This window comes from Hypanus sabinus, chromosome 5 (genome assembly GCF_030144855.1).
Source record: "Hypanus sabinus isolate sHypSab1 chromosome 5, sHypSab1.hap1, whole genome shotgun sequence".
Classification (NCBI taxonomy): domain Eukaryota; kingdom Metazoa; phylum Chordata; class Chondrichthyes; order Myliobatiformes; family Dasyatidae; genus Hypanus; species Hypanus sabinus.
In genome coordinates, this window is record NC_082710.1 from 68768910 (window position 1) to 68791814 (window position 22905).

General features: G+C 41.6%; 1 protein-coding gene across 6 annotated transcripts in view; it reads right to left on the reverse strand.

Moving 5' to 3' along the window:
• Positions 1-22905, reverse strand: part of LOC132394227 (uncharacterized) — a 210610-nt gene that overhangs the window by 179650 nt on the left and 8055 nt on the right. Inside the window, exons 3-4 of one of the 6 annotated variants that reach the window (XM_059970102.1) lie at positions 1563-1640; positions 1364-1441 (exon numbers count right to left, since the gene is read on the reverse strand). The exons of 1 other annotated variant lie outside the window; for it this stretch is intronic. In XM_059970102.1, coding sequence (XP_059826085.1) covers positions 1364-1441; positions 1563-1640 — 156 coding nt within the window. Of the gene's footprint in view, positions 1-1363; positions 1442-1562; positions 1641-3529; positions 3589-22905 lie in introns of all 6 variants that reach the window. 4 more of the 6 variants (XM_059970107.1, XM_059970106.1, XM_059970104.1 and 1 more) reach the window with 4 other exon arrangements.

The window sequence follows — 22905 nt, forward strand, 5'->3', positions numbered from 1 at the left end:
TCTAGCTCATTATTACTTTGTTGCCAAAATAATGAAAACTGCCAATCTCTCAGGCTGACTGTGGCTTCAATATTGTCCCTACTCAATGCATACAGAAGCCATCACAAATTGATGAAACATGCAACAAAGCATGAAAAAAACGACTGAAGCTCCAAGGCTATTTTTCATCCAGTTGATGTAATTTGTGTTCTTTCAGTCTCTCAGGTGCAAGGAATTATAGCTGTAGGTTGGTAATGGCAAAAGCCAGGATATCTTCCATTTAAGGGAAAGAGATTAATAGAGATTTACCTTCCTACAATTTTGCTCCCCACATTCTCTGCTGACCCCAATCTCTACCAAGACTTGCAATGGCTGCAGTGCCTTTGTTCACTTAGGTTCTCTCCTTCCTCTGCCATACCATACCAACACATTTTCTTTCATTACACCAAAGTGGCTGACTCTTTAGGGGAGACAGAACAGCAAGAGGGCTACGCTGATCAACTTAGATGATGGGAAGACAGGAGGAGGTTTTAATGGAGTGTGATCACCAGATGGAAGTGTTGAGATGAATGGCCTGTTCCAGTGCCGTATTTCCTATGTAATATTACACCAGCTTTAGAGTGCAAGTGGGCCTGCATGCAGAATTGTCTGCGTCTCCTATTTGAGAGCCACTGGTTTCCACTAAATTATTATATTTGGGACATTAAATATGTTCTACTCAAGCACAAACATGAGAAAGTTTGCAGATGCCGGAAATCCAAAGCAATACACACAAAACGCTGGAGGAACTCAGCAGGTCAGGCAGCATCTATGGAAAAGAGTAAGAAGCCTGCGTTTCAGGCCAAGACCCAGCATGTTGTGTGTGATGTTCTGCTCAATGCTCAATAGTGTGTAAACCCATCCAAGAGCAAATGAAATAAATATTAAATCACCTGCACTAACAGTGAACTGAAAACTGACTGGAGGGTGTTTCCTTACACCACATATTTTAAATTACATACAGAATAGTCTAAGTTGAGCCAAATGCAGAAGGGCAGCATACACAATAGACTGCTAGACACATACTTATACTGGAAATTTTAAAACAACCAATAGAAGCCAATTAAAAAGTTATACCAAGCACATTACATTAGTCAAATGCTGATATCGCACTAACCTATTTCTTTTGGTATGCTGGAGAAAGATCATTTTCAACTTATGGCTGAAAAAAAGCAGTTACATGTCTTGATTATGCTGTTACTTCAGAGATTTTGTTGGATTGATGGAAACTCAAGAGTAAAACTGGCATCCAGTATATCTGAGCACATTTTTCTAATTGCACTTGTAACAAAATTTCCACACCAACATCACAACTCCTTTCTTGCACACAAATATTGGAACATACCATGAGTGAAGCAGATGACATCTCCAAACAGCTTACACATAGAAGAAGTGTAGGATGCTTCAAAGTAATTGACCTTTTCTGTAAAATAGTGACACATAAATTGTATCAAATTATGAACACCCAAAAGTGAAAATTCTCCTTCGGTATCCTCCGTACACCTTGGTACATTTCAAAAAGTGCACCCTTGTAGAGAGCTTACCATTTGTTGTGACTAGGTTATCACCATATAAGTCATGCATAATTGTTGAAGGATCCTTTTCAAATACAGATATCTTAGCTGGAAAAGCAAGAGTTATACATTATGCCACATTTCATTTCAGTGCACGAATTGTTCAATGGAATATCCACTTGCAATGCTACATAACTTGAAATGGAACAAGTTTCTCATGACTGGGCATCACATTAACCAGACTGAGCGTAATGGACACGTGACTTGACTATCATTGATGCCACTGCCAACTTTCCACGAATACTCTTATCGAGATAATCCTTTGAAAAAAGTAACGCAAGTTTTCTTTAAATGTATTCACCCAGCAAGTTAGCTGTCACATATACATAGTTCCATATTTAAAAATCAGAGTCAGAGTTGAACTGTATGAAAACAGGTCCTTCAGTCCAATTCATCCACGTTGAACCAGCTGTCAATCCAAACTAGCCCAATTAGCTGGTATCTGGCCTATCTCCCTCTAAACCTTTCTTAGCCATGTATTGTCCAAATCTCTTATAACATTGTAACCATACACATCTCTACAGCTCATTCCATATACCCATCACCATCTATAAAAAAGTTTTCTCTCACATCTCTTTTAAATTATCCTCTAGTTTCCAACTCCTTACTCTGGACTATGACCACCCACCTTATCTACACTCCTCATTTTATTTCATTCTATATGGCCTCATTTCAGCCTCCCAAGCTGTAAGAACAAGTCAGTCTAAAGACTATCCATCCTTTCCCTATAGCTTGAGCCCTCCATTTACAGTAACATTTACATGAATCTTTTCCGATGCCCTTCCAGTTTAATGGCAGTCCTGCTATAGCTGGGCAACCAGACTGAGCACAATATTTCAAGTGTGGTATAACCAACAACCTGTAGAGCTGCAACTTAACACCCCAACTTCTGCAAGCAGTGCCCTGGCTGATGAAGGGAAGCATGCCAAATATCTTTTTCACCACCCTGTCTACTAGTGTCAGCACTTTCAGGGAACTGTGTACCTTTACCCCTAGGTCTCTCTGTTCTACAACACTGTGCAAGACTTACACAAGTTTAAACTTACCAAAATGCAAATCTTCACCCTTGCCCAAGGGAAATTCCTTCCACCAGCCTTTTGCCCACTTCCTTAATTCATCAAGATCTTGTAATCTTCAAAAATCTTCACTGTCCACCACAACACTTATTTTGGTGTTATTCACAAACTTACAAACCACTTTAACAACACTGCCACCCAGATTATTAGTATGAATGACCAATACACAGCACAGATCCCAGTGGTACACCACTATCTCAAGCCTCCAATCTGAATAGCAGCCCTCTGTAGGCAGTATTCTGGACTTTGGTGAATATAACTGATATTAATTCAAGCAAGAACCAGTCTTCAGTTTTTAATGTAAATTGTAAATTTCAAGCAGTAAATTGAAGTTAAAAGCACATCTTTGCAAATAAACAATTCTGTCTATGTAGCACAGACTAAAGGATGTGGTTTGCAAAATGGTGACCATCAGATGCTTGCATAAGCATCAAACTGACTGTGGGAAAATCTGGAATTAAAGCACAAGAGGGATGATAGTACAGAAAAATTTAGCCATCATGAACTCCCACATCTCCCAGTGATCGTATGATTTCAGTCTGAGGCTAATGTGCTAGCAGCCTTCAGGAGGGTGAACCCATGAAAAGCAGCTAGCCCAGATGGGATACCTGGCCAAGCATTAAAGACCAATACTGATAAACTGGCTGGAGTGTTCACTGAGGTCTTTACCCTCTTGTTTCAGCAGTCAGAGGTACGCACCTGCTTCAAGCAGGCTTCAATTATACGGTCCCCAAGAAGAAAGTGGTGATTTGCCTCAATGACTATCGCCCAGTAGCAGTGACAAAGTGTTTTGAGAGGTTGATAATGAAATATTTCAACTCTTGTGCAAGAAGCAACTTAGATCCACTCCAATTTGCCTACCAGGGCCACAGGTCCACAGCAGATGCCATCTCATTGGCTCTTCACTTAACCTGGAATAGCTGGACAGCAAAGATGCAAAGATCAGGATGCACTTTATTGACCACACCTCAGCATTCAATACCATCATCCTCAATAATAATCAATAAGCTTCAAGACCTTGACCTCAATACATAAATTGTGCAATTGGATCCTTGATTACCTCACTTGTAGACCCAGGTCAGTTCAGTTTGGTGAACTGTGATCTCTATCAGCACAGGTACCCCACAAGGCTGTGTGCTCAACCCTCTGCTCTGGTCATTGTACAATTATGATTGAGTGCTTAAGCACTGCTCCAATGCCATATTCTAGTTTGCTGACAACACTACTGTTCTAGGCCAAAGGTGGAGATGAATCAGCATATAGGAGAGAAACTGAAAATCTGGCTGAGTGGTGCTATAACAACAAACAAAGCCAGCTAGACCAAGGAGCTGATTATTGACTTCAGGAGAAGGAAACCATTGGGTCTATGACCCACTCCTCAGAGGATTAGAAATGGAGAGGGTTAGCAACTTCAAGTTTCCCTCAGTGTTATTATTTTGGATGACCTGTTATTATTGTTCTAGGATGACCTGCACTTAAGTGCAATTATGAAAAATTCACAGCAGCACCTCTACTTCCTTAGGAGCTTACGGACATTCAGCGTGACACTTAAAACATTGACAAACTTCTATAGATGTGTATTGGATAGTATGTTAACTGGCTACATCTCAGCCAAGTATGGAAATACCAATGCCCTCGAACAGAATATTTTACAAAAAGTAGGGGATACGGTCCACTCAACCTGGGTAAAACCCTCCCCACCATTGAGCATACCTACATGAAACAAGAATGCAGCAATCATCAGGGTCTCCCACCACCCAGAACATATTTTCTTCTTGTTGCTGCCATTAGGAAGGTGGTATAGGAGCCTCAGAACTCACATCAGTAGGTATCAGTTCAGGAACAGTTACTACCCCTCAACCATTAGGCTCTTGAACTAAAGGGGATAACTCCACTCAATTTCACTTGTTCCATCATTGAAATGTTTCCACAACCAGTGGACTCACTTTCAATGACTCTTCATCTCATGTTTTCAATATTTATTTCTAATTAATTTATTATTATTATTACTTAATTTTTATTTGCACAGTTTATTGTCTTCTGTACATTGGTTGAATACCCAAGTTGACTGAATCACTGATTCTGTTAGTCTATAGATTTAATGAGTATGTCCACAAGAAAATGAAACACAGAGTTATATATGGTGGCATACATGTACTTTGATAATAAATTTACTTGGAACTTTGAAAACCCTGAGATGTAGTATACATACCCAAATTTGATAAGAAGGCCTAGATTAGAAATAAAACAGGCTTCTTTCAGGGATTCTTATACAACTGCTCTTTTATAGTGGGATACACTCAACACAATGACATTACAGTGAATACAATCCCAATTCGGAAGTTTTAAAAATATCAGCAAATGGCGGGGTGGAAACTAGTGTACAATTCAAATGCAAACTCCCCAAAGAGAAGTGTTTTGTTTGCAACTTGATTTTAAAAAGAAACTGAAGACAGCCAATGCCTGCAAACAGTGGTCTGCAAGACGTCTTTTACAGCAACATCTCCCTGCTGTCTGCCACGGGAAAGGTCACAGTCTTCCTCAACCACCTCCTTCCAGTGGATGGAGAGATACACTTGAATGATTTGGAAAATAGAATTGATGGCTTTGTTGCAAAGTTTGCAGACAATATGAAGATAGGTGGATGGCAGTTAGTTTTGAGGAAGTAGAGAGGCTACAGAATGATTTGGACAGATTAGGAGAATGGGCAAAGGAATAGCAGATGGAATGCAGTGTTGGGAAGTGTTTAATCATGCACTTTGCTAGAAGAAATGAAAAGGTATTTTCTCTCCATTTGGAAAATGGAAAGAGAATACAAAAAACTGAGGCGCAAAGGGACTTGGGAATTCATGTGCAGGATTCTCTAAAGGTTAATTTGTAGGTTGAGTCTGTTGTGAGGAAAACAAATACAATGTTAGCATTCATTTCTAGAGGGCTAGAATGCAAAAGCAAGGATGTAATATTGAAACTTTACAAAGCACTGGTGAAGCTTCACTTGGAGTATTGTGAGCAGGTTTGGGCCCCTTACCTTAGAAAGGATGTGCTGACACTGGAGAAGCTTCAAAGGAGGTTCATGAAAATGATTCCAGGGTTGAATAGCTTGTCATATGAAGAGCATCTGATGGCTCTGGGCCTGTATTCACTTGAATTCAGAAGAATGAGGGGTGACCTCACTGAAACCTATTGAATGGTGAAAGGCCTTGATAGAGTGGATGCGGAGAGGATGTTTCCTAAGATGGGAGAGTCCAAGACATCGAGGTCACAGCTTCAGAATAGAGGAGGTCCTTTTCGAATGCAGACCAGGAGGAATTTGTTTAGCCAGAGAGTGGTGAATCTGTGGAATTCTTTGCCACAAGCAGTTGTGGAGGCCAAGTCTTTATGTATATTTAAAGCAGAGGTTTTTGATTGGTCAAGGCATTAAGGGATATAGGGAGAAGGCAGGAGATTGGGGCTGAGCGGAGAATTGCAGCAGCCATGATGAAATGGCAGAGCAGACTTGATGGGCCAAATAGCCTAATTCTGCTCTTAAATCTTATGGTCAAGTCAGTTTACCTTCTGTCCATCTAGAGGTACAGTGGATATCATCAATACAGTGTAGACATTACCATCTGCAAAAGCCTTCAACCTAGATAGACTGTAGAACACCATCCTCAAATTCAGCAGACCAAGAAATTTGCCCCCACACATGTAAAACATGATCCTAACCAATGTCAATCAAGACTGTGTCATGCCGGAAATCCCACTCCCTTAAACACACCCCTTCCCTCTACCACTCCCCCAGATACTTCTCACCTTAAGGCTGCACCTTAAATCTGGCAAATTTCCATCAGGAATGGAGCTAATCTTCAAACCTAAAAGGAAATTATTCTGAGGTGTAGTCACTATAGCATCAAGCTCCAAGCCACTGCCCATTCATTGACTAAAGCATACTGAAGGATAGAACTTGAATCAACATCCACAAGAGAAAAGGCATCTATCAACCTGACCCATTGTACAACACTGCCCTCTGTAATAAAGTGCTCACAACAGGATTGCAGAAAACTTGCATGACTCCTCATTTTGCCTTTAACGCATATACACTGCCACTAATCAAATGAAGAGTATACCTATGGTCTACCAGGCAATAGAGATCCTTCTCATGTTGCATGTGTCTTGGGCATGGACAGCCTACAACAGACACTTCAAAGCACTGGAAAATTAGCAGCATTGCATTTCTGCAAAACCCTCCCAATTCACTGGAGGGGTGACTGGTTTTTGCCCAGATCAGCATCCTCAACATGGAGGTCCCAGTTCCACTCACACATGGCTACTTTGAGAAGGTCATGTTAATCACATGCCTGACACTGAAACTGTTCTGAATTTTGGCATGGGAATAGATTAGGAGGGGAAAAAGAAAAGATTCAAGTATTCGAAGTGGAGAAGGAACATTGTGGATGGCACTAAGAACCATGCACTGAAAGCACAGAGAAGTGCTATATATGTAGAAGGACAATGAGCAAATGACCTCAAACTATCCTCTTGCCTGCTCTCTGAAGCACTTCCTACTCCAGCTGTGATACTCACATTGGCCTCATTTATCACCTCAGAATCTACAAATGAAAGATAAATTATTAAAGAGGTGGAACACAATCAGCCCATTGAAAAGTTGCCTTGTCATACATACTTGCAAATTATTTATACCTGTTGCAGTGACCCACATTTTGGCTCGAATATACAAAACTCCATTTGAAACTGATCCACACAAAACAGGAACCTCCTATATTTAATCTTGATCTATGCTCATTTGGTTCATTTTGTCTATTAGTCTCAACTTTCTCAATGTATTAATGATATAAATATTTACTAATCTTAGTTGCTAACCTGGTGACTTTTAAAATTGCTTGCTAAGAAGATTCTTGATGCGGATTAAGAAAGGAGTAGAAAGTACAGTAACAGGACACAAGTGATTCTGCAGATACTAGAAATCTTGAGCAAAACACACAAAATGCTGAAAGAATTTAGCAAGTCAGGCAGCATCTGTGGAGGGAAGTAAACAGTCAAGATTCTGGGTCAAGACCCTTCATCAAGACTGAACCTACCTGGATTGGTCTTCCAAAGAGCTAACAGAGGGACAATGGCGAAATCACCATAGCCGTCTGTACAATTCTGTAGAATGACTTAGCTGCATTTTCATATCCTGTTAAGTATTTCAAGGAGTATCACCAAGGACCAGGGATATTAAAGTTTTGGCCGGGGTGCAGTGCTGCCAGAGCTCACCAGAGTGCCGTCCAGCACCTCTGTAAAAAAAAAAGTCAAAATAAACAAGCGGGGAATTTAACAACGGCCCCATACTAAATAGAGGGAATTTTACGGAAGTGGGGTTTGGGGAGAGGGGCTGGTGGCTGCTGGGGAAAATACCACTAATAACATTAGGATATTTGATCGTTTTTGGTGAAATCCTGGAGTTGTGACTGTTTTGTGAATTTCCTCCTCGCTTGACCTGTTGTCCCAGCATATCCTGCTGTAGCCTCTCTCCATTTCACAGATCCTCAGTCTCTTTCCAGCACTCGTTGTTTGAGCATTGTTCGCCAATAAAATAAAAATCTTAGATCTTTTGTAAAATGGCATGTCGTTTGCCAAAGTGGTCTGTAAGGTTGGTAAGTACGAATCAAGCATTCGCACAATAAAGCAGAAAGAAGCTGAAATTCATGGAAGTGTTGGTGCTACCCCTACAATGGCAAAAATGATCTCTCTGGTTTGTGATAAAGTGCTTGCAAAGACTGAGAAATATTAATTGTGTGGCTAGAGGACATGTCACAGAAGCATATCCCTGTTGATGGCAAAATTATGCATGAAAAAGCACTTAGCCTTCATGAGCAAAACTGTGAGGGGGTTGAGGAGAGCAAGAGGAAAGAGTTTAAGGCAAGTAAGGGATGGCTGTCTAGCTACTGTATGTAAACCACTACAACCTCAAGAACTTAAAGGTCACGGGAGAATCGGCGTTGCAGATGTACCAAGTATCCTGTTATGGAGCTGATCGAAGTACATGCTTGAAGTCGCTCAGAAAAAAAATTGTTGATCACAAACGATCAAAAGCTCACACTGCTGCTCTAAGTGTTGAAAATATAGCTAGTGAAGATGCTCTTGGAAAATTATGTGACGCCATGAGTGCTTCGCATCTAAAGGCAACTTGTTCAATTTTTCGCTCTGCATATTATTTAGCTTAGATCATACTCTGACCACTTTGGCTTATTGGAACTTCAAAAAAACTGCTATTGACATTGGACTGGGACTGCATTCCTGCACTAGTGCTACAGAGATAATTAATCACATAGCCATTTATATGAAAAAGAAAATTGGCCAGCATATCAAGCAGATAAATGGCAAATTTTCTGTTCTCATTGATGAATCAACAAGCCTGAGCATTAAGACAGCCCTAATAGTTTATTTGAAATGTGAAAGTGATAAGGAAGGTGATCCCCATTTTATGTTTCTAGATCTAATGGAACTGCCTGGTCACAAAGCTGCAACGATTGCTGAGCATCTACTGAACTGTCCCAATAACCATGGGTTTGATACTTCTTACTTGAAACAGAACCTTGTAGCATTTGCTAGTGATGGGGCAAGTGTAATACTTGGTGTCAACTCTGGTGTTGCTACAATTCTCAAGGAACATTACCCTGATGTGATAATTTGTCACTGTCTTAATCACAGATTAGAATTTGCAGTAGGTGATTCAGTGAGAGAAGTTCGTGGAATAAATCATTTTTAATGATTTATGGACAAATTGTACTCTGTTTACAGTAGATTGAAAGGAACTGTCTGAATGTGCCTCTCAACTAGAACAACAAATTTGCAAAATAGGCCATGTTCTGGGGACCAGGTGGGTAGCTAGCTCGTTTCAAACAGTTTCAGCAGTGTGGCAAATTTATGAAGCACTGTGTTTTCATTTTGAAAAAGCAGTGAAGGATGAAATGATCTGGGAGAGAAAGAAAAGCCTATGAAGGTCTGTTCAACAGACTCTCTTTAGAACAGTTTCTATTGGACTTAGCTCTAATTTGGAGAAGGAAGGCTGAGAATCAGAACGGGAGAGCGGTGGGAGCCATTTTGATTTTTTCTTCTTCTCATCAGAGTTAAGAGAGGCGGGACTGCGCAGGCATATGGCTTCAGGCAGTGAAGCGCGGAAGATTTAAAAGGAATACAGCCTTATACAGCAGGCAGCAGGGTGAGCCGGGAGTAGAGTGAAGGCTTAAGGGCTTTGGCTCAACAGGCTTAGGTGGAAACGGGCGAGGCAAGGTAGGTTTAGGTTTCAGTTTTTCCTGTTGTTTGAGGAAAGGGGAAGTATGAGTGTGAGGGCAGCTTGTTGTTCTCGGTGTCGGATGTTGGAGGTCCTGGAGTCTCCTTTGCTCCCGGACGTCCACATCTGCGCCAGTTGTGCCGAGCTGCAGCTCTTAAGGGACTGTGTTCGGGAACTGGAGCTGCAGCTCGATGCCCTTTGTCTGGTCAGGGAGAGTGAGGAGTTGATAAAGTGGAGTTACAGGCAGGTGGTCACACCGGGACCACGGAAGGCAGACAGGTGGGTCACGGTTAGGAGGGGGAAAAGGGAAGAGTCAGGTACTAGAGAGTACCCCAGTGGCTGTACCCCTTGACAATAAGTACTCCTGTTTGAGTACTGTTGGAGTGGGGAGGACAGCCTACTTGGGGGAAGCAACAGTGGGTGTGCCTCTGGCACAGAGTCCAGCCCTGTAGCTCAGAAGGGTAGGGAAGTTAGGGGGTCAGATAGGCGATTCTGTGGACGCAGTCAGGAGACCCGGATGGTAGTTTGCCTCCCTGGTGCCAGGGTCCGGGATGTTTCTGATCATGCCCAAGATATCCTGAAGTGGGAGGGTGAAGAGCCAGAGGTCATGGTACATATAGGCACAAATGACATAGGTTGGAAAAGCGAAGAGGTCCTGAAAGGAGAATATAGGGAGTTAGGAAGGGAGTTGAGAAGAAGGACCGCAAAGGTAGTAATCTTGGGATTACTGCCTGTGCCACGCGACAGTGAGAGTAGGAATGAAATGAGGTGGAGGATAAATGTGTGGCTGAGGGATTGGAGCAGGGGGCAGGGATTCAAGTTTCTGGATCATTGGGACCTCTTTTGGGCAGGTGTGACCTGTAAAAAAGGATGGTATGTTGCCCTTAAGGCATTTGTTTAGCTTTATTACATTTTCGCTTTAGTAATTCATTTGTAATTATCTTCCAGTTAAAGTTAAGGCTGTTGAAAGTAAATTTGCTGTCTGTGATGTATCGCGGCATTTGATGACGTCACACCTGGTTTCACTGCATCTTGTGGGAAAATACCGGTTTGGAGAAATGGGAAGGAGGGGGCTTGTGTGTGCAGGATCAGTGCGAGAAAAGTTTTCTTCTACACACTAAGAAACATCATAGAAGCAACGCCTTTTCACCATATGTTAATATGGAAGAGTGAACAGTAAACGGTTAATCTTACTGGGATCGTGCCTCTCTGACTCCGGTTTATACTTGGTGTTTAGTTCAGAGTTTTTACACTTGTGCGAGAACACTACAGTGAAAAGGCGGCATTACCAGGTGTTTCAAGTGCTATGATGGTATCGCGATCCAGCATCAAGATGTCGCCATCCAGCGCCAGGAGCAGTAGGGCATCAACAAGTAAGACTGTCCACGCAAGAGCTAAAGCAGAAACCGCTAAGGTGCGAGCGTCATACGCTGAACAGGTAGCAAAACTGAAAATGGAAGCGGCTGTCAGAGAAGCCGAAAACCAGTTGGAAAGGGTAAGGATAGAAACAGAGTTAGAAGTGCTGATGCTACACCGAGAAGCAGAAGCTGCCAGGGTGGAAGCAGAGATATTAGAAAATGCTGAAGAAAAGCATGTTCTGGATGACATAAAATCTACTTCAGAAAGGACCAGATTGGAACACACTAGCGACTACGTCCAATCTCAAATGGACTTGAAGATTCGTTCTTCCTCTCCATACTTATATGCTAACATCCCATTTCATGAGGAGTCAAAGAGAAGTCCAATTGCATCACATCCATTGGAGGAAGACAATTTACCCTTGCAGCTTTGCAACAAATTCAAGAATGAAAGGGCTGATGACAAATACTTCTCGACACCAAACTCACCAGATTTGGCTAGAGAAGAGGCAAAGGCTGAATTCAGAACAGCAAATCCCATAACAAATGTACACCCTCAGTCATGTACCCACCGACATATTCACTCAGGCAGCATACCACTTGCAGCTGAACAGTATTTAGCACGGCGAGATCTTGTCACTTCAGGACTATACCAGTTTGACGATAAGCCTGAACATTACCATGCATGGTACTCCTCATTCACCAATGCTACTGGCGGAGTCCAGCTCGAAGCAACCCAAAAGTTGGATCTTATGACAAAATGGCTGGGAAAAGAATCATGCGAACAGGTGAGACGCATACGTTCAGTGTACATCAACAACCCCAAGCTAGCCTTACGCAAAGCATGGGAGAGACTTCGGGAGTGCTATGCGGCCCCTGAAATTATTGAAACGGCACTATTTCAACATCTGGAAAATTTTCCTAAGGTGTCAGCCAAGGACCACACTAAGCTAAGAGAGCTCGGAGATCTACTCATGGAGATTGAAGGCGCTAAAGAAGATGGCTATTTAACTGGCCTGTCATATCTAGATACGTCATACGGAGTTAAACCAATCGTGGACAAACTTCCATTTGGGTTGCAGGAGAGGTGGGTGTCTGTTGGCTCAGAGTATAAGGAAGAGAACAGTGGTTGATTTCCTCCCTTTAAGTATTTCACTAGGTTTGTGTGCAAGGAGGCGAAGAAGCGAAACGACCCTAGATTCATGAGTCAAGGTAGCAGTACAATTCACACCAAGCCAGTCAAATCCACCGAATAATTTTAACATCAATAAACCTGTCTCAGTGCATAAAACTGAAGTCTCTACAACTAACAATGACCCTAGCAAGGTTTGTCCATTGCACAACAAACCCCACCCCCTCAAAAAATGCAGAACTTTGAGGAAAAAATCCTTTGACGAGAGAATGGCCCTTCTCAGGGAGAAAAGAATATGTTTTAAATGCTGTTCCTCTACCTCTCACCTCGCTAGAGAGTGTATGATCCCCATGAAGTGCTCGGAATGTAATAGCACTAATCATGATGGGGCCATACATACCATCCCATTATCACAAAATGACAAAGCTCGTTCACCCTCACAAGAGGACGGCGGGGAGGGAGAGGATCACTCCAAGACAACTGTTGTCAGCTCGAGCTGCACAGAAGTTTGCAGTCAAGGTCAGTCAAGCCATTCTTGTTCAAAGATCTGCCTCACTAAGGTGTACCCTAAGGGACCCAAAGACAAGGCCATCAAAGCCTATGTAATTCTGGATGACCAGAGCAATCGCTCACTACTCAGACCAGAGTTCTTTGACTTGTTCAACATAGAGAGTAATCAGTTCCCATACTAACTTAGAACTTGCTCAGGCAGCGTAGAAACATATGGAAGGAAGGCAGAAGGCTTCCAGCTCGAGTCGCTGGATGGTAAAGTTGTCATCTGTCTCCCTCCGCTCATAGAGTGCAATGAAATTTTGAATAACCGCACTGAGATCCCGACGCCAAGCGCAGTGCGGCACCAGCCGCATCTCCACCACATTGCCAAGCACATCCCAGAACTGGATCCAAAAGCAGAAATACTCCTGCTATTAGGAAGAGACGTTCTCCAGGTGCACAAGGTCAGGCAGCAGGTCAATGGACCACACGACGCCCCCTTTGCCCAACGCCTGGATCTGGGCTGGGTGGTGATAGGAGAGGTGTGCCTTGGCAATGTACACAAACTGACAGTTAACACACTCAAGACCAACGTGCTAGAGAGTGGCCGCCATTCAATTTTTCAACCCTGCACAAGCTTCATGTGTATCAAGGAAGCATGACAAGGCTTTAACAAGAGTAGTAAAGTAACTGACAAGACACTGGGACAGTCAGTCTTCGCATCAAACTGAGCATGATAATAAACTTACTCCATCAGCACAAGACACCATCTTCTTAAAAATAATAGACACCAAGGTCTTCAGAGACGAAGCAAATAACTGGGTCACCCCTCTACCTTTCAGAGAACCATGCCAACGCTTGCCAAACAATAAAGAGCAGGCAGTCAAGCGGTTCACGTCTTTGCAAAAAACCCTTAAAAGGAAACCTGAGATGCAGCAACAATACTTAGCATTTATGGAGAAGATCTTTGCTAATGGACATGCTGAAGTAGCACCACCACTGAGAGAAGGTGAGGAATGCTGGTACCTCCCAACGTTTGGGGTTTACCACCCACAAAAGCCCAATCGGATCAGGGTGGTCTTTGACTCCAGTGCTCAGTGCGCTGGTATCTCCCTTAATGACATGCACCTCACAGGCCCTGACCTCAACAATACCCTTCTCAGGGTCCTGCTGCACTTCCGGAAGGAGAAGGTCGCAATCCTAGTGGACATCCAGCAGATGTTCCATTGCTTCTTAGTACAGGAAGACCATCGCAATTTCCTCCGTTTCTTATGGCACAAGGACAATGACATTAACAAGGAAGTCATGATAGTCCACGTTTTATACAATATAGGCAGCATGAAGTAAATGAGGTGCTCGAGGAATATAAAGAATGTAAAAAGAATCAAGAAAGAAATTAGAAAAGCTAAAAGAAGATATGAGGTTGCTTTGGCAAGTAAGGTGAAAATAAATCCAAATAGTTCCTACAGTTATATTAATAGCAAAAGGATAGTGAGGGATAAAATTGGTCCCTTAGAGAATCAGTGGACAGCTATGTGCAGAGCCAAAAAAGATGGGGGAGATTTTGAACAATTTCTTTTCTTCGGTATTGACTAAGGAGAAGGATGTTGAATTGTGTAAGGTATGGGAAACAAGTAGGGTAGTTATGAAAAATATGACAATTAAAGAAGAAGTACTGGCACTTTTAAAGAATATAAAAGTGGATAAATCCCTGGGTCCTGACAGGATATTCTCTAGGACCTTGATGGAAGTTAGTGTAGAAATAGCAGGGCTTGGACAGAAAAATTTCAAATGTCATTAGAGACAGGGATGGCGTATTGCTCATGTGGTTCCATTATTTAAAAAGAGTAAACCTAGCAATTATAGTCCTGTAACTTTGATGTCAGTGGTGGGTAAATTAATGGAAAGTATTCTTAGAGATGGTATATATAATTATCCGGACAGACAGGGTCTGATTAGGAACAGTCAACATGGATTTGTGTGTGGAAGGTCATGTTTGACAAATCTTATTGAATTTTTTGAAGAAGTTGCTAGGAAAGTTGACGAGGGTAAAGCAGTGGATGTTGTCTATATGGACTTCAGTAAGGTCTTTGACAAGGTTCCACATGGAAGGTTAGTTAGGAACGTGCAATTGTTAGTTATTAATATTGAAGTAGTAAAATGGATTCAACAGTGGCTGGATGGGAGATGCCAGACAGTAGTGGTGGATAACTGTCAGGTTGGAGGCCGGTGACTAGTGGAGTGCCTCAGGGATCTGTACTGGGCCCAATGTTGTTTGTCATATACATTAATGATCTGGATGATGGGGTGGTAAATTGGATTAGTAAGTCTGCAGATAATACTAAGGTAGGTGGAGTTGTGGATACTGAAGTAGGTTTTCAAAGCTTGCAAAGAGATTTAGGCCAGTTAGAAGAGTGGGCTGAAAGACGGCAGATGGAGTTTAATGCTGATAAGTGTGAGGAGCTACATTTTGGTAGGACTAATCAAAATAGGGCATACATGGTAAATGGTAGGGCATTGAAGAATGCAGTAGAACAGAGTGATCTAGGAATAATGGTGCATAGTTCCCTGAAGGTAGAATCTCATGTGGATAGGGTGGTGAAGAAAGCTTTTGGTATGCTGACCTTTATAAATCAGAGCATTGAGTATAGGAGTTGAAATGTAATGTTAAAATAGTACAAGTCATTGGTGAGGCCAAATTTGGAGTACTGCGTACAGTTCTGGTCAATGAATTATAGGAAAGATGTCAACAAAATAGAGAGAGTACAGAGGAGATTTACTAGAATGTTACCTGAGTTTCAGCACCTAAGTTATAGAGGAAGGCTGAACAAGTTAGGTCTTTATTCTTTGGAGCATAGAAGGTTGAGGGGGGACTCGATAGAGGTATTTAAAATTATTAGGGGGATAGGCTTTTTCCATTGAGAGTAGGGGAGATTCAAACAAGAGGACATGAGTTGAGAGTTAAGGGGCAAAAGTTTAGGGGTAACACGATGGGGAACTTCTTTACTCAGAGAGTGGTAGCTGTGTGGAATGAGCTTCTAGTAGAAGTGGTAGAGGCAGGTTCGATTTTGCCATTTAAAAAAAAAATTGTATAGGTATATGGACAGAAAAGGAAGGAGGGTTATGGGCTGAGTGCAGGTCGGTGGGACTAGGTGAGAGTAAGCGTTCGGCATGGACTAGAAGGGCTGAGATGGCCTGTTTCATGCTGTAATTGGTATATGGTTAATATATGACACGTTGCATGAACTTAGTTTACTGTCAGAGTGTTTACAGAAATGCCCTACTACAATTGTTTATGCAGAGAAACTGATCCAATGGAGCATAAGATCACTGCATGGACTGAAAGAGCAACCTGGTACAAAAACTCAAGAGGCAGTTGAAAAGGGGAAGTTTGGAGAAATTACCTTCTCAAACTTCTAAACCTCGAAGTATGTATAAATCCCTGTTAAATGAAATGTGTGTCATTGATAAAGATAACTGACCTGCCGAAATACTGTCTAGTTATGGAGAAGCTGCAATATCATCTCTCTGTAAGAGGTTTAAGCTCTCTTCCTCCTCTGTAATAAATGCCTTCAGAGATCAGGGACACCGCATCCGCCAAGATCTATGCCCATTACTGAGCTGTTCACAAGTTATTCCTATTAGTGCTGCTGAGTGTGACAGAGGACTCAGTCACATGAACTTGATAATAACAACAACATGCTCAAGAATTCTCATAAATCATGTATCACCACTTACGTTTGTTAAAGTACACAGACCTCCTCTAGTTCAGTAGAATCCTGAGCCATATGTCACATCATGTCTGCTGTACCACAGATCAACAGATGACACTAGGCCAAGAGTTGCCTCAGACCCCCAAACACATTATTACGCCTGACCCTTTGTGGAAATTATTGTGAAACTTCTCATTGGTGGCAGTTGGTAAGTAGGTAATCACTTTTAAACTGGTAAAATACATGATTATGGTCTTTTTCTTTACTTGCTTGGTAATTATATTTTATGATAATTAGTGAGTGCAATCGTGCAATACTTTGTCATATTATTAAATTAAGTATTATATGTTTTATTGTACCAGTTAATCACTGAAATGTTGTGATACACTATAATCTTGTTAATGTCTTAATTATCACTACATTTCTGTAGAGCCCTGGAATTCATACATTTCTTTCATCTTGGTTTAGTGCTTGACATTATAAGACTAAGACACACACACCTCATTACATGAATGGGGCAAGGAAGTTGCCCAGTACATGAAATGAGCAGGTATATAAATTGAGTGGGAGTAGGGGAGGGGGAGGGGGAGAATAGGAAATGACAAGCATTTTGTCAGCTTCGGCACCTAAAAAATTAGTACTGCACCCCTGTTTTTGGCTGATAACCAATGCAAATAAGGACACAATGTACTTACTATTGTAAGCATTATTTTACTGTAGCAAGCATTGGTTGTCTCTGAGAAGTGCCAAAAAAGGCTTTTGGAAGAAGTTATAAAACATTGGTTGCACTTCCTTGTGCTGCCCAGTTTGATTTCCACGGCATTTGTATTGACCAGCACGTTCTTGTAAGAATGGTTCACTTGTATCTTGGTTATTGAATAGAGTTGATGATTGTAATAATTTAATCACAATACAAAATTTGAAGTACAGTGCCTATAAAAAGTGTTCATCCCCCTTGGAAGTGTTCATGTTTTATTGTTTACAACATTGAATCATATTGGATTTAATTTGGCTTTTTTGACACCGATCAACAGAAAAGACAACTTTGTATCAAAGTGAAAACAAATTTCTACAAATTGGTCCAAATTTATTACAATTATTAAACACAAACTAATCGACTGCATAATTACTCACTCCCTTCAAGTCAGTATTTAGTAGATGCACCTTTGGCAGCAGTTACAGTCTTGAGTCTGTGTGGACAGGTCTCTATCAGATTTGCACATCTGGACACTGCAATTTTTCCCCATTCTTCTTTACAGAACTGCTCAAACTCTGTATGCTTGCATGAGGATTGCGAGTGAACAGCACTTTTCAAGTCCAGCCACAAATACTCAATTGAATTGCAGTCTGGACTCCAACTTGGCCACCAGAGGACATTAACTTTATTGTTTTTAAGCCATTCCTGTATAGCTTTGGCTTTATGCCTGGGGTTACTGTCTTGCTGGAAAACAAATCTCCTAACTCATGGTTCTCTTGCAGACTACATCGGGTTTTCCTCCAGGGTTTCCCTGTATTTTGCTGCACTCATTTTACCCTTTACCTTCACAAGCCTGCCAGGGCCTGCTGCAGTGAAGCATCCCCACAGCATGATGCAGCCGCTACCATGCTTCAAGGTAAGGATGGTGTGTTTTTGATGATGTGCGATATTTTGACTCACGCCAAACATAGTGTTTAGTGTTTAAACCGACAGCCAAAAAACTCAATTTTTGTTTCATCAGACCATAGAACCCTCTTCCAGCTGACTTCAGAATCTCCCACATGCCTCCAATCTAGCTGAGATTTCATGTGAGTTTTTTCCCCCCAACAGTGGCTTCCTCTTTTCCACTCTCCCATTAAGCTGTGACTGGTGAAGCACCCAGACAACAATTTTATGTGCAGATTCTCCCATCTCAAACACTGAAGCTTCTAACTCCTCCAGAGTTGTCATCAGTGTCTTAGTGGCCTCCCTCACTAGTCCCCTTCTTGCACGGTCAATCTGTTTTAGAGGACAGCCTGCTCTAGACAGATTTACAGCTGTGCCATATTCTTTCCATTTCTTTATGGTTGACTTAACTGTACTCCAAGGGATATTCAGTGAGTTAGAAATTTTCTTGTATCCATCTCCTGACTCATGCTTTTCAATAACCTTTTCACAGTGTTGCTTTGAGTGTTCTTTTGTCTTCATGGTATAGCTTTCACCAGGATACTGACTCACCAGCAGCTGGACCTTCCAGATACAGGTGTATTTTTACTACAATCAATTGAAACGCCTTGACTGCATACAGGTGATCTCTATTTAATTATGTGACTTCTAAAACCAATTGGCTGCACCAGTGATGATCTGATGTGTCATATTAAAAAGGGTGCATGCTTATGCAATCAATTATTTTGTGTTTTATATTTCTAATTAATTTAGGTCACTTTGTAAAGATCTGTTTTCACTTTGACACAAAAGGTTTTTTTTTCTGTTGATCAGTGTTGAAAAAGGCAAATTAAATCCATTGTGATTCAATATTGTAAAACAATAAAACATGAAAACTTCCAAGTGGGGTGACTATTATTTATAGGCATTGTAAATAATGCACCAAGGCACAGGTTAACTTTAGGATAAATACCATCCGTCCAATTAAACATTTAACTCTGTGAGCATTGCAATACAATGTTCTATGACTAACCTGCCTAGTCCTCCTAATGTGTAATTTGCACAAAATACATTCCCCACCCACCCCCAAAAAATCCAACCCATACTCCTACTGCTTTAACAGTAAATTAAAGGATCATATACTGAACCTAAATCCTCATGCACAATCTCCCCATCAATACAGCTGAGCATTAAACAATCCTTCACAGCCAGTCCACTTCACAGCCTGCATCATAACCCTCCTACCTACATACCTCAAATCAGCTAAACCCTTTGAACACTTTTCATTCAACTGGCAAGCGCAGCCTTTACCATTTGAGATTTGCACCGTCCTATAATTCACTCCCAACTGTTCTAACTAATTTTAAGACTGTGGGTCCTATCATGATTTAAGTCACCACAGAAGAAATCTCTCCAAATATACCCAATTTATCCAAGAACATTAAAGGCAGAGAGGTGACATAATGAGGATATACAAAATAATGAGAAGCATGGTTACCAGAGTTTCTCATGGTAGAGATTTCAGAAACTGGAGGGCAAAGCTTTAATGTGACAAGGAGGAGGACTAAAGGGGATTCAAGCCATGGCCCTTTTCCAAGTAGAATATTTGCTGTCTTTGATGAATAGCCAGAAGGTGGTGGTGGAGAAATGAACAGTAACAATATTTAAGAAACATCTGGACAATACTAAGATAAGCAAGTAATATAGAAATATATATAGATTTAATGAGGCAAGGTGACCCTAGTATTGATTGCAATGATACTTCGCATAGGCACAGGGGGCCTGTTTCTGGTTCATACTGTGTGTGTCTATAACTTTAGAAGTAAGTATACAATTGAGATTAAATCTGTAGATCACACACGATGGAAAATCTGAGGTTCCAGTACAGATCTCTGGAGACCAGTGTTTCTCATATTCTGCTAGTTACTCATCTCCCATCTTTCAAACCATATTCAGTCCACATATCAAGGCTACTGCCAATTTCACGCATCTGGATCCTTATAAATTTACACTGAAAGCATCTAAAGATTTTCTAATCTACACTATTTGGCTTCTCTTGATTTTCTCTCCCCCCCCCCCAACCCCCAGTGGGCTGTAATCATTGCAAGCACTCACTTGTCCAAGATTCAGCACAAAGTTTAAAAGGGCTCAGGACCTTTCAGCGGGTTATGAATGTAACGATCCATGAGGCACTCAGCAAGGCCAATAAAAAAGAACCAAGGTGCAAGTGGAACAGCCATTGTGGGAGCGACCATTGTGTGAGTGGGCCAGTGTTGGAGTGGTCAGGCTTCAGCTCAACAGGCTCAGCTGAGAACACGCAGAGACTCTTTTAGTTTCCAATAAGTGTTTTTTTTGTGTCTTTATCTATTAGTACATAGCTAGTGCAGTGAGATTGGATCCAGGGTGAGCAGTATGTTCTCTGTGTGAGATGTGGAAACTCTGGGAGACTTCCTGCTTAGAGGTACAGGATAGATATATCCCAAAGTAGTAGTATTCTAAAGGAAGGATGATGTAACCATGGCTGACAAGGAAGTCAAAAATAGCATGAGAGCAAAAGAGAAGGTGTGCAAAAGAGCAAAAATTAATGGAAAGCCAGAGGATTGGGAAGCTTTTAAAAACCAATAGAAGGCAACTAAAAATGCAATGTGGAGAGAAAAGATGAAAGATGAAGCTAGCCAATAATATAAAAGAGAATACCAAAAGTTGTTGTGTCTGTAAAGTAAAATCACGCACAGGGGGAGATGGTTTTAGCTGGTGCATTCACATTGTGCATTGTTCTCGCTCTCTGGTTGCAATGTAAGTTATTAGTCCATACATAGTGCTCAGCAGAGTCATTGCTATAGAAGAGATAGTTCCATACATTGCACTTCCTTCCCCTTTAGATTAATGTAACATAAAACTGCATTTGTAACACAGTGTGAAACAGAGACACCTTTTTTTCCCCTTATCAGGGAGAGAGAGAGCTTGTGGTATGTTGAATTACCCAGTGAACGTGTAGTCTTTGAGGTATTGCAAGTCTGTGTCTTTATTCATGTTTTGCTGCACGCTTGAGTGCTCGGTGGGGGGTGCTGATGCTTTTTTGCTGGTGGGGGGAGTCGTTGCCATGCTGCTGCTTATGCGTGGGAGGGGGTCATACATAGTGCTAAGGAGAGTCATTGTTCTGAAAGAAATAGATCCATACATTACAGAAGTTCTTTCAGATATATAATGAGTAAAATAGAAGTGTGAGTGGATGGTGAACCAGTGGAAAATGACAGTGGAGAAATAATAATGGTCACAACCGACTGCAATTTTGCCCTATCATCTGCCTGCTGATGCACCATCAATAACTCACACTGAGACGTAAGGCGAGATATCGGCTTTTATTGACTGGAAGAAGGAACCAGGAGTGAGTGTCTATCATACAATGTCTTGGAGACTGAGGCCGAGCGTCAGGCCGCAGATCTCCTTTATACAGGGGCCTGTGGGAGGAGCCACAGGAGCAGTCAGCAGGGGCGTGTCCCGACAGGCACATAGTTCACCACACCTGCCCTTCCTCACAGTCTCACTACAAAGAAATAATGATTTTGTGTCAATCTTTAATGTGGAAGACTCTAACAATATACCAGAAATTCAAGAGCATCAGGAGGCTGAAGAGAGTGTAGTTGCTGTTACTAAGGAGAAGCTGATAGGGAAACTGAAAGGTCTGAAAGTAGACAAGTCACCTAAACCCAGATGGACTACACCCCAGGGTTCTGAAACCAGTAGTTGAAAAGATTGTGGAGGCATTGGTAATGTTCTTTCAAGAATTACTAGTTTCTGGAATAGTTCTGGAGGAATGGAAAATTGCAAATGTCACTCTGCTCTTTAAGAAGGGAAGGAGACAGAAGAAACACTAATTATACACTAGTTAGCTTGTTTTCAGTGGTTGAGAAGATGCTGGAGTCTATTATTATGGATGAAGTCTCAGGGTACTTGGATACACATGATAAAAAAAGGCTAAAATCAGCATGGTTTGCCTAACATAACTGTTGGAATTATTTGAGGAAATAACAGGCAGGATAGACATAGGACTGCCAGTAGATGGTGTTCATTTGGAGTTTCTGGAGGCCTTTGACAAGATGCCACATGTGAGGCTGTTTAACAAGATAAGACCCATGTTAATACAGGAAATATACTAGCATGGATAGAAGGCTGGCTGATTTGTAGGAAGCAAAGAGTAGGAACAAAGGGGGCCTTTTCTGTTGGGCTTCTTACCTAAGAGAATATCTGCTGACATTGAAGAGGGTCAAGGATGTTCACGAGAATGAACCTGTTTTCCCTGGAGTTTAGAGTGATGAGAGGGATCTCATGGAAACATACCGAATATTGAAAGGCCTAGATAGAGCTGATTCAGAGGGGATGTTACCTTCAGAGGGAAGTTTAAGACCAGAGGGCACAACCTCAGAATAGAGAGATTCATTTAGAACAAAGATAAGGAGGAATTTCTTTAGGAAGAGGGAAAAAATGATGAATCTGTAGGATTCACTACCACAGTGCAGGATAAATCACTGGGTATATTTAAAGCAAAGGTTGATTGGTTCTTGATTAATCAAGGTAAAAGGATGAGGTTGAGAGGGAAACTTAATCAGCTTGATGGAGCAGACTTGATGGGTCAAATGGCCTA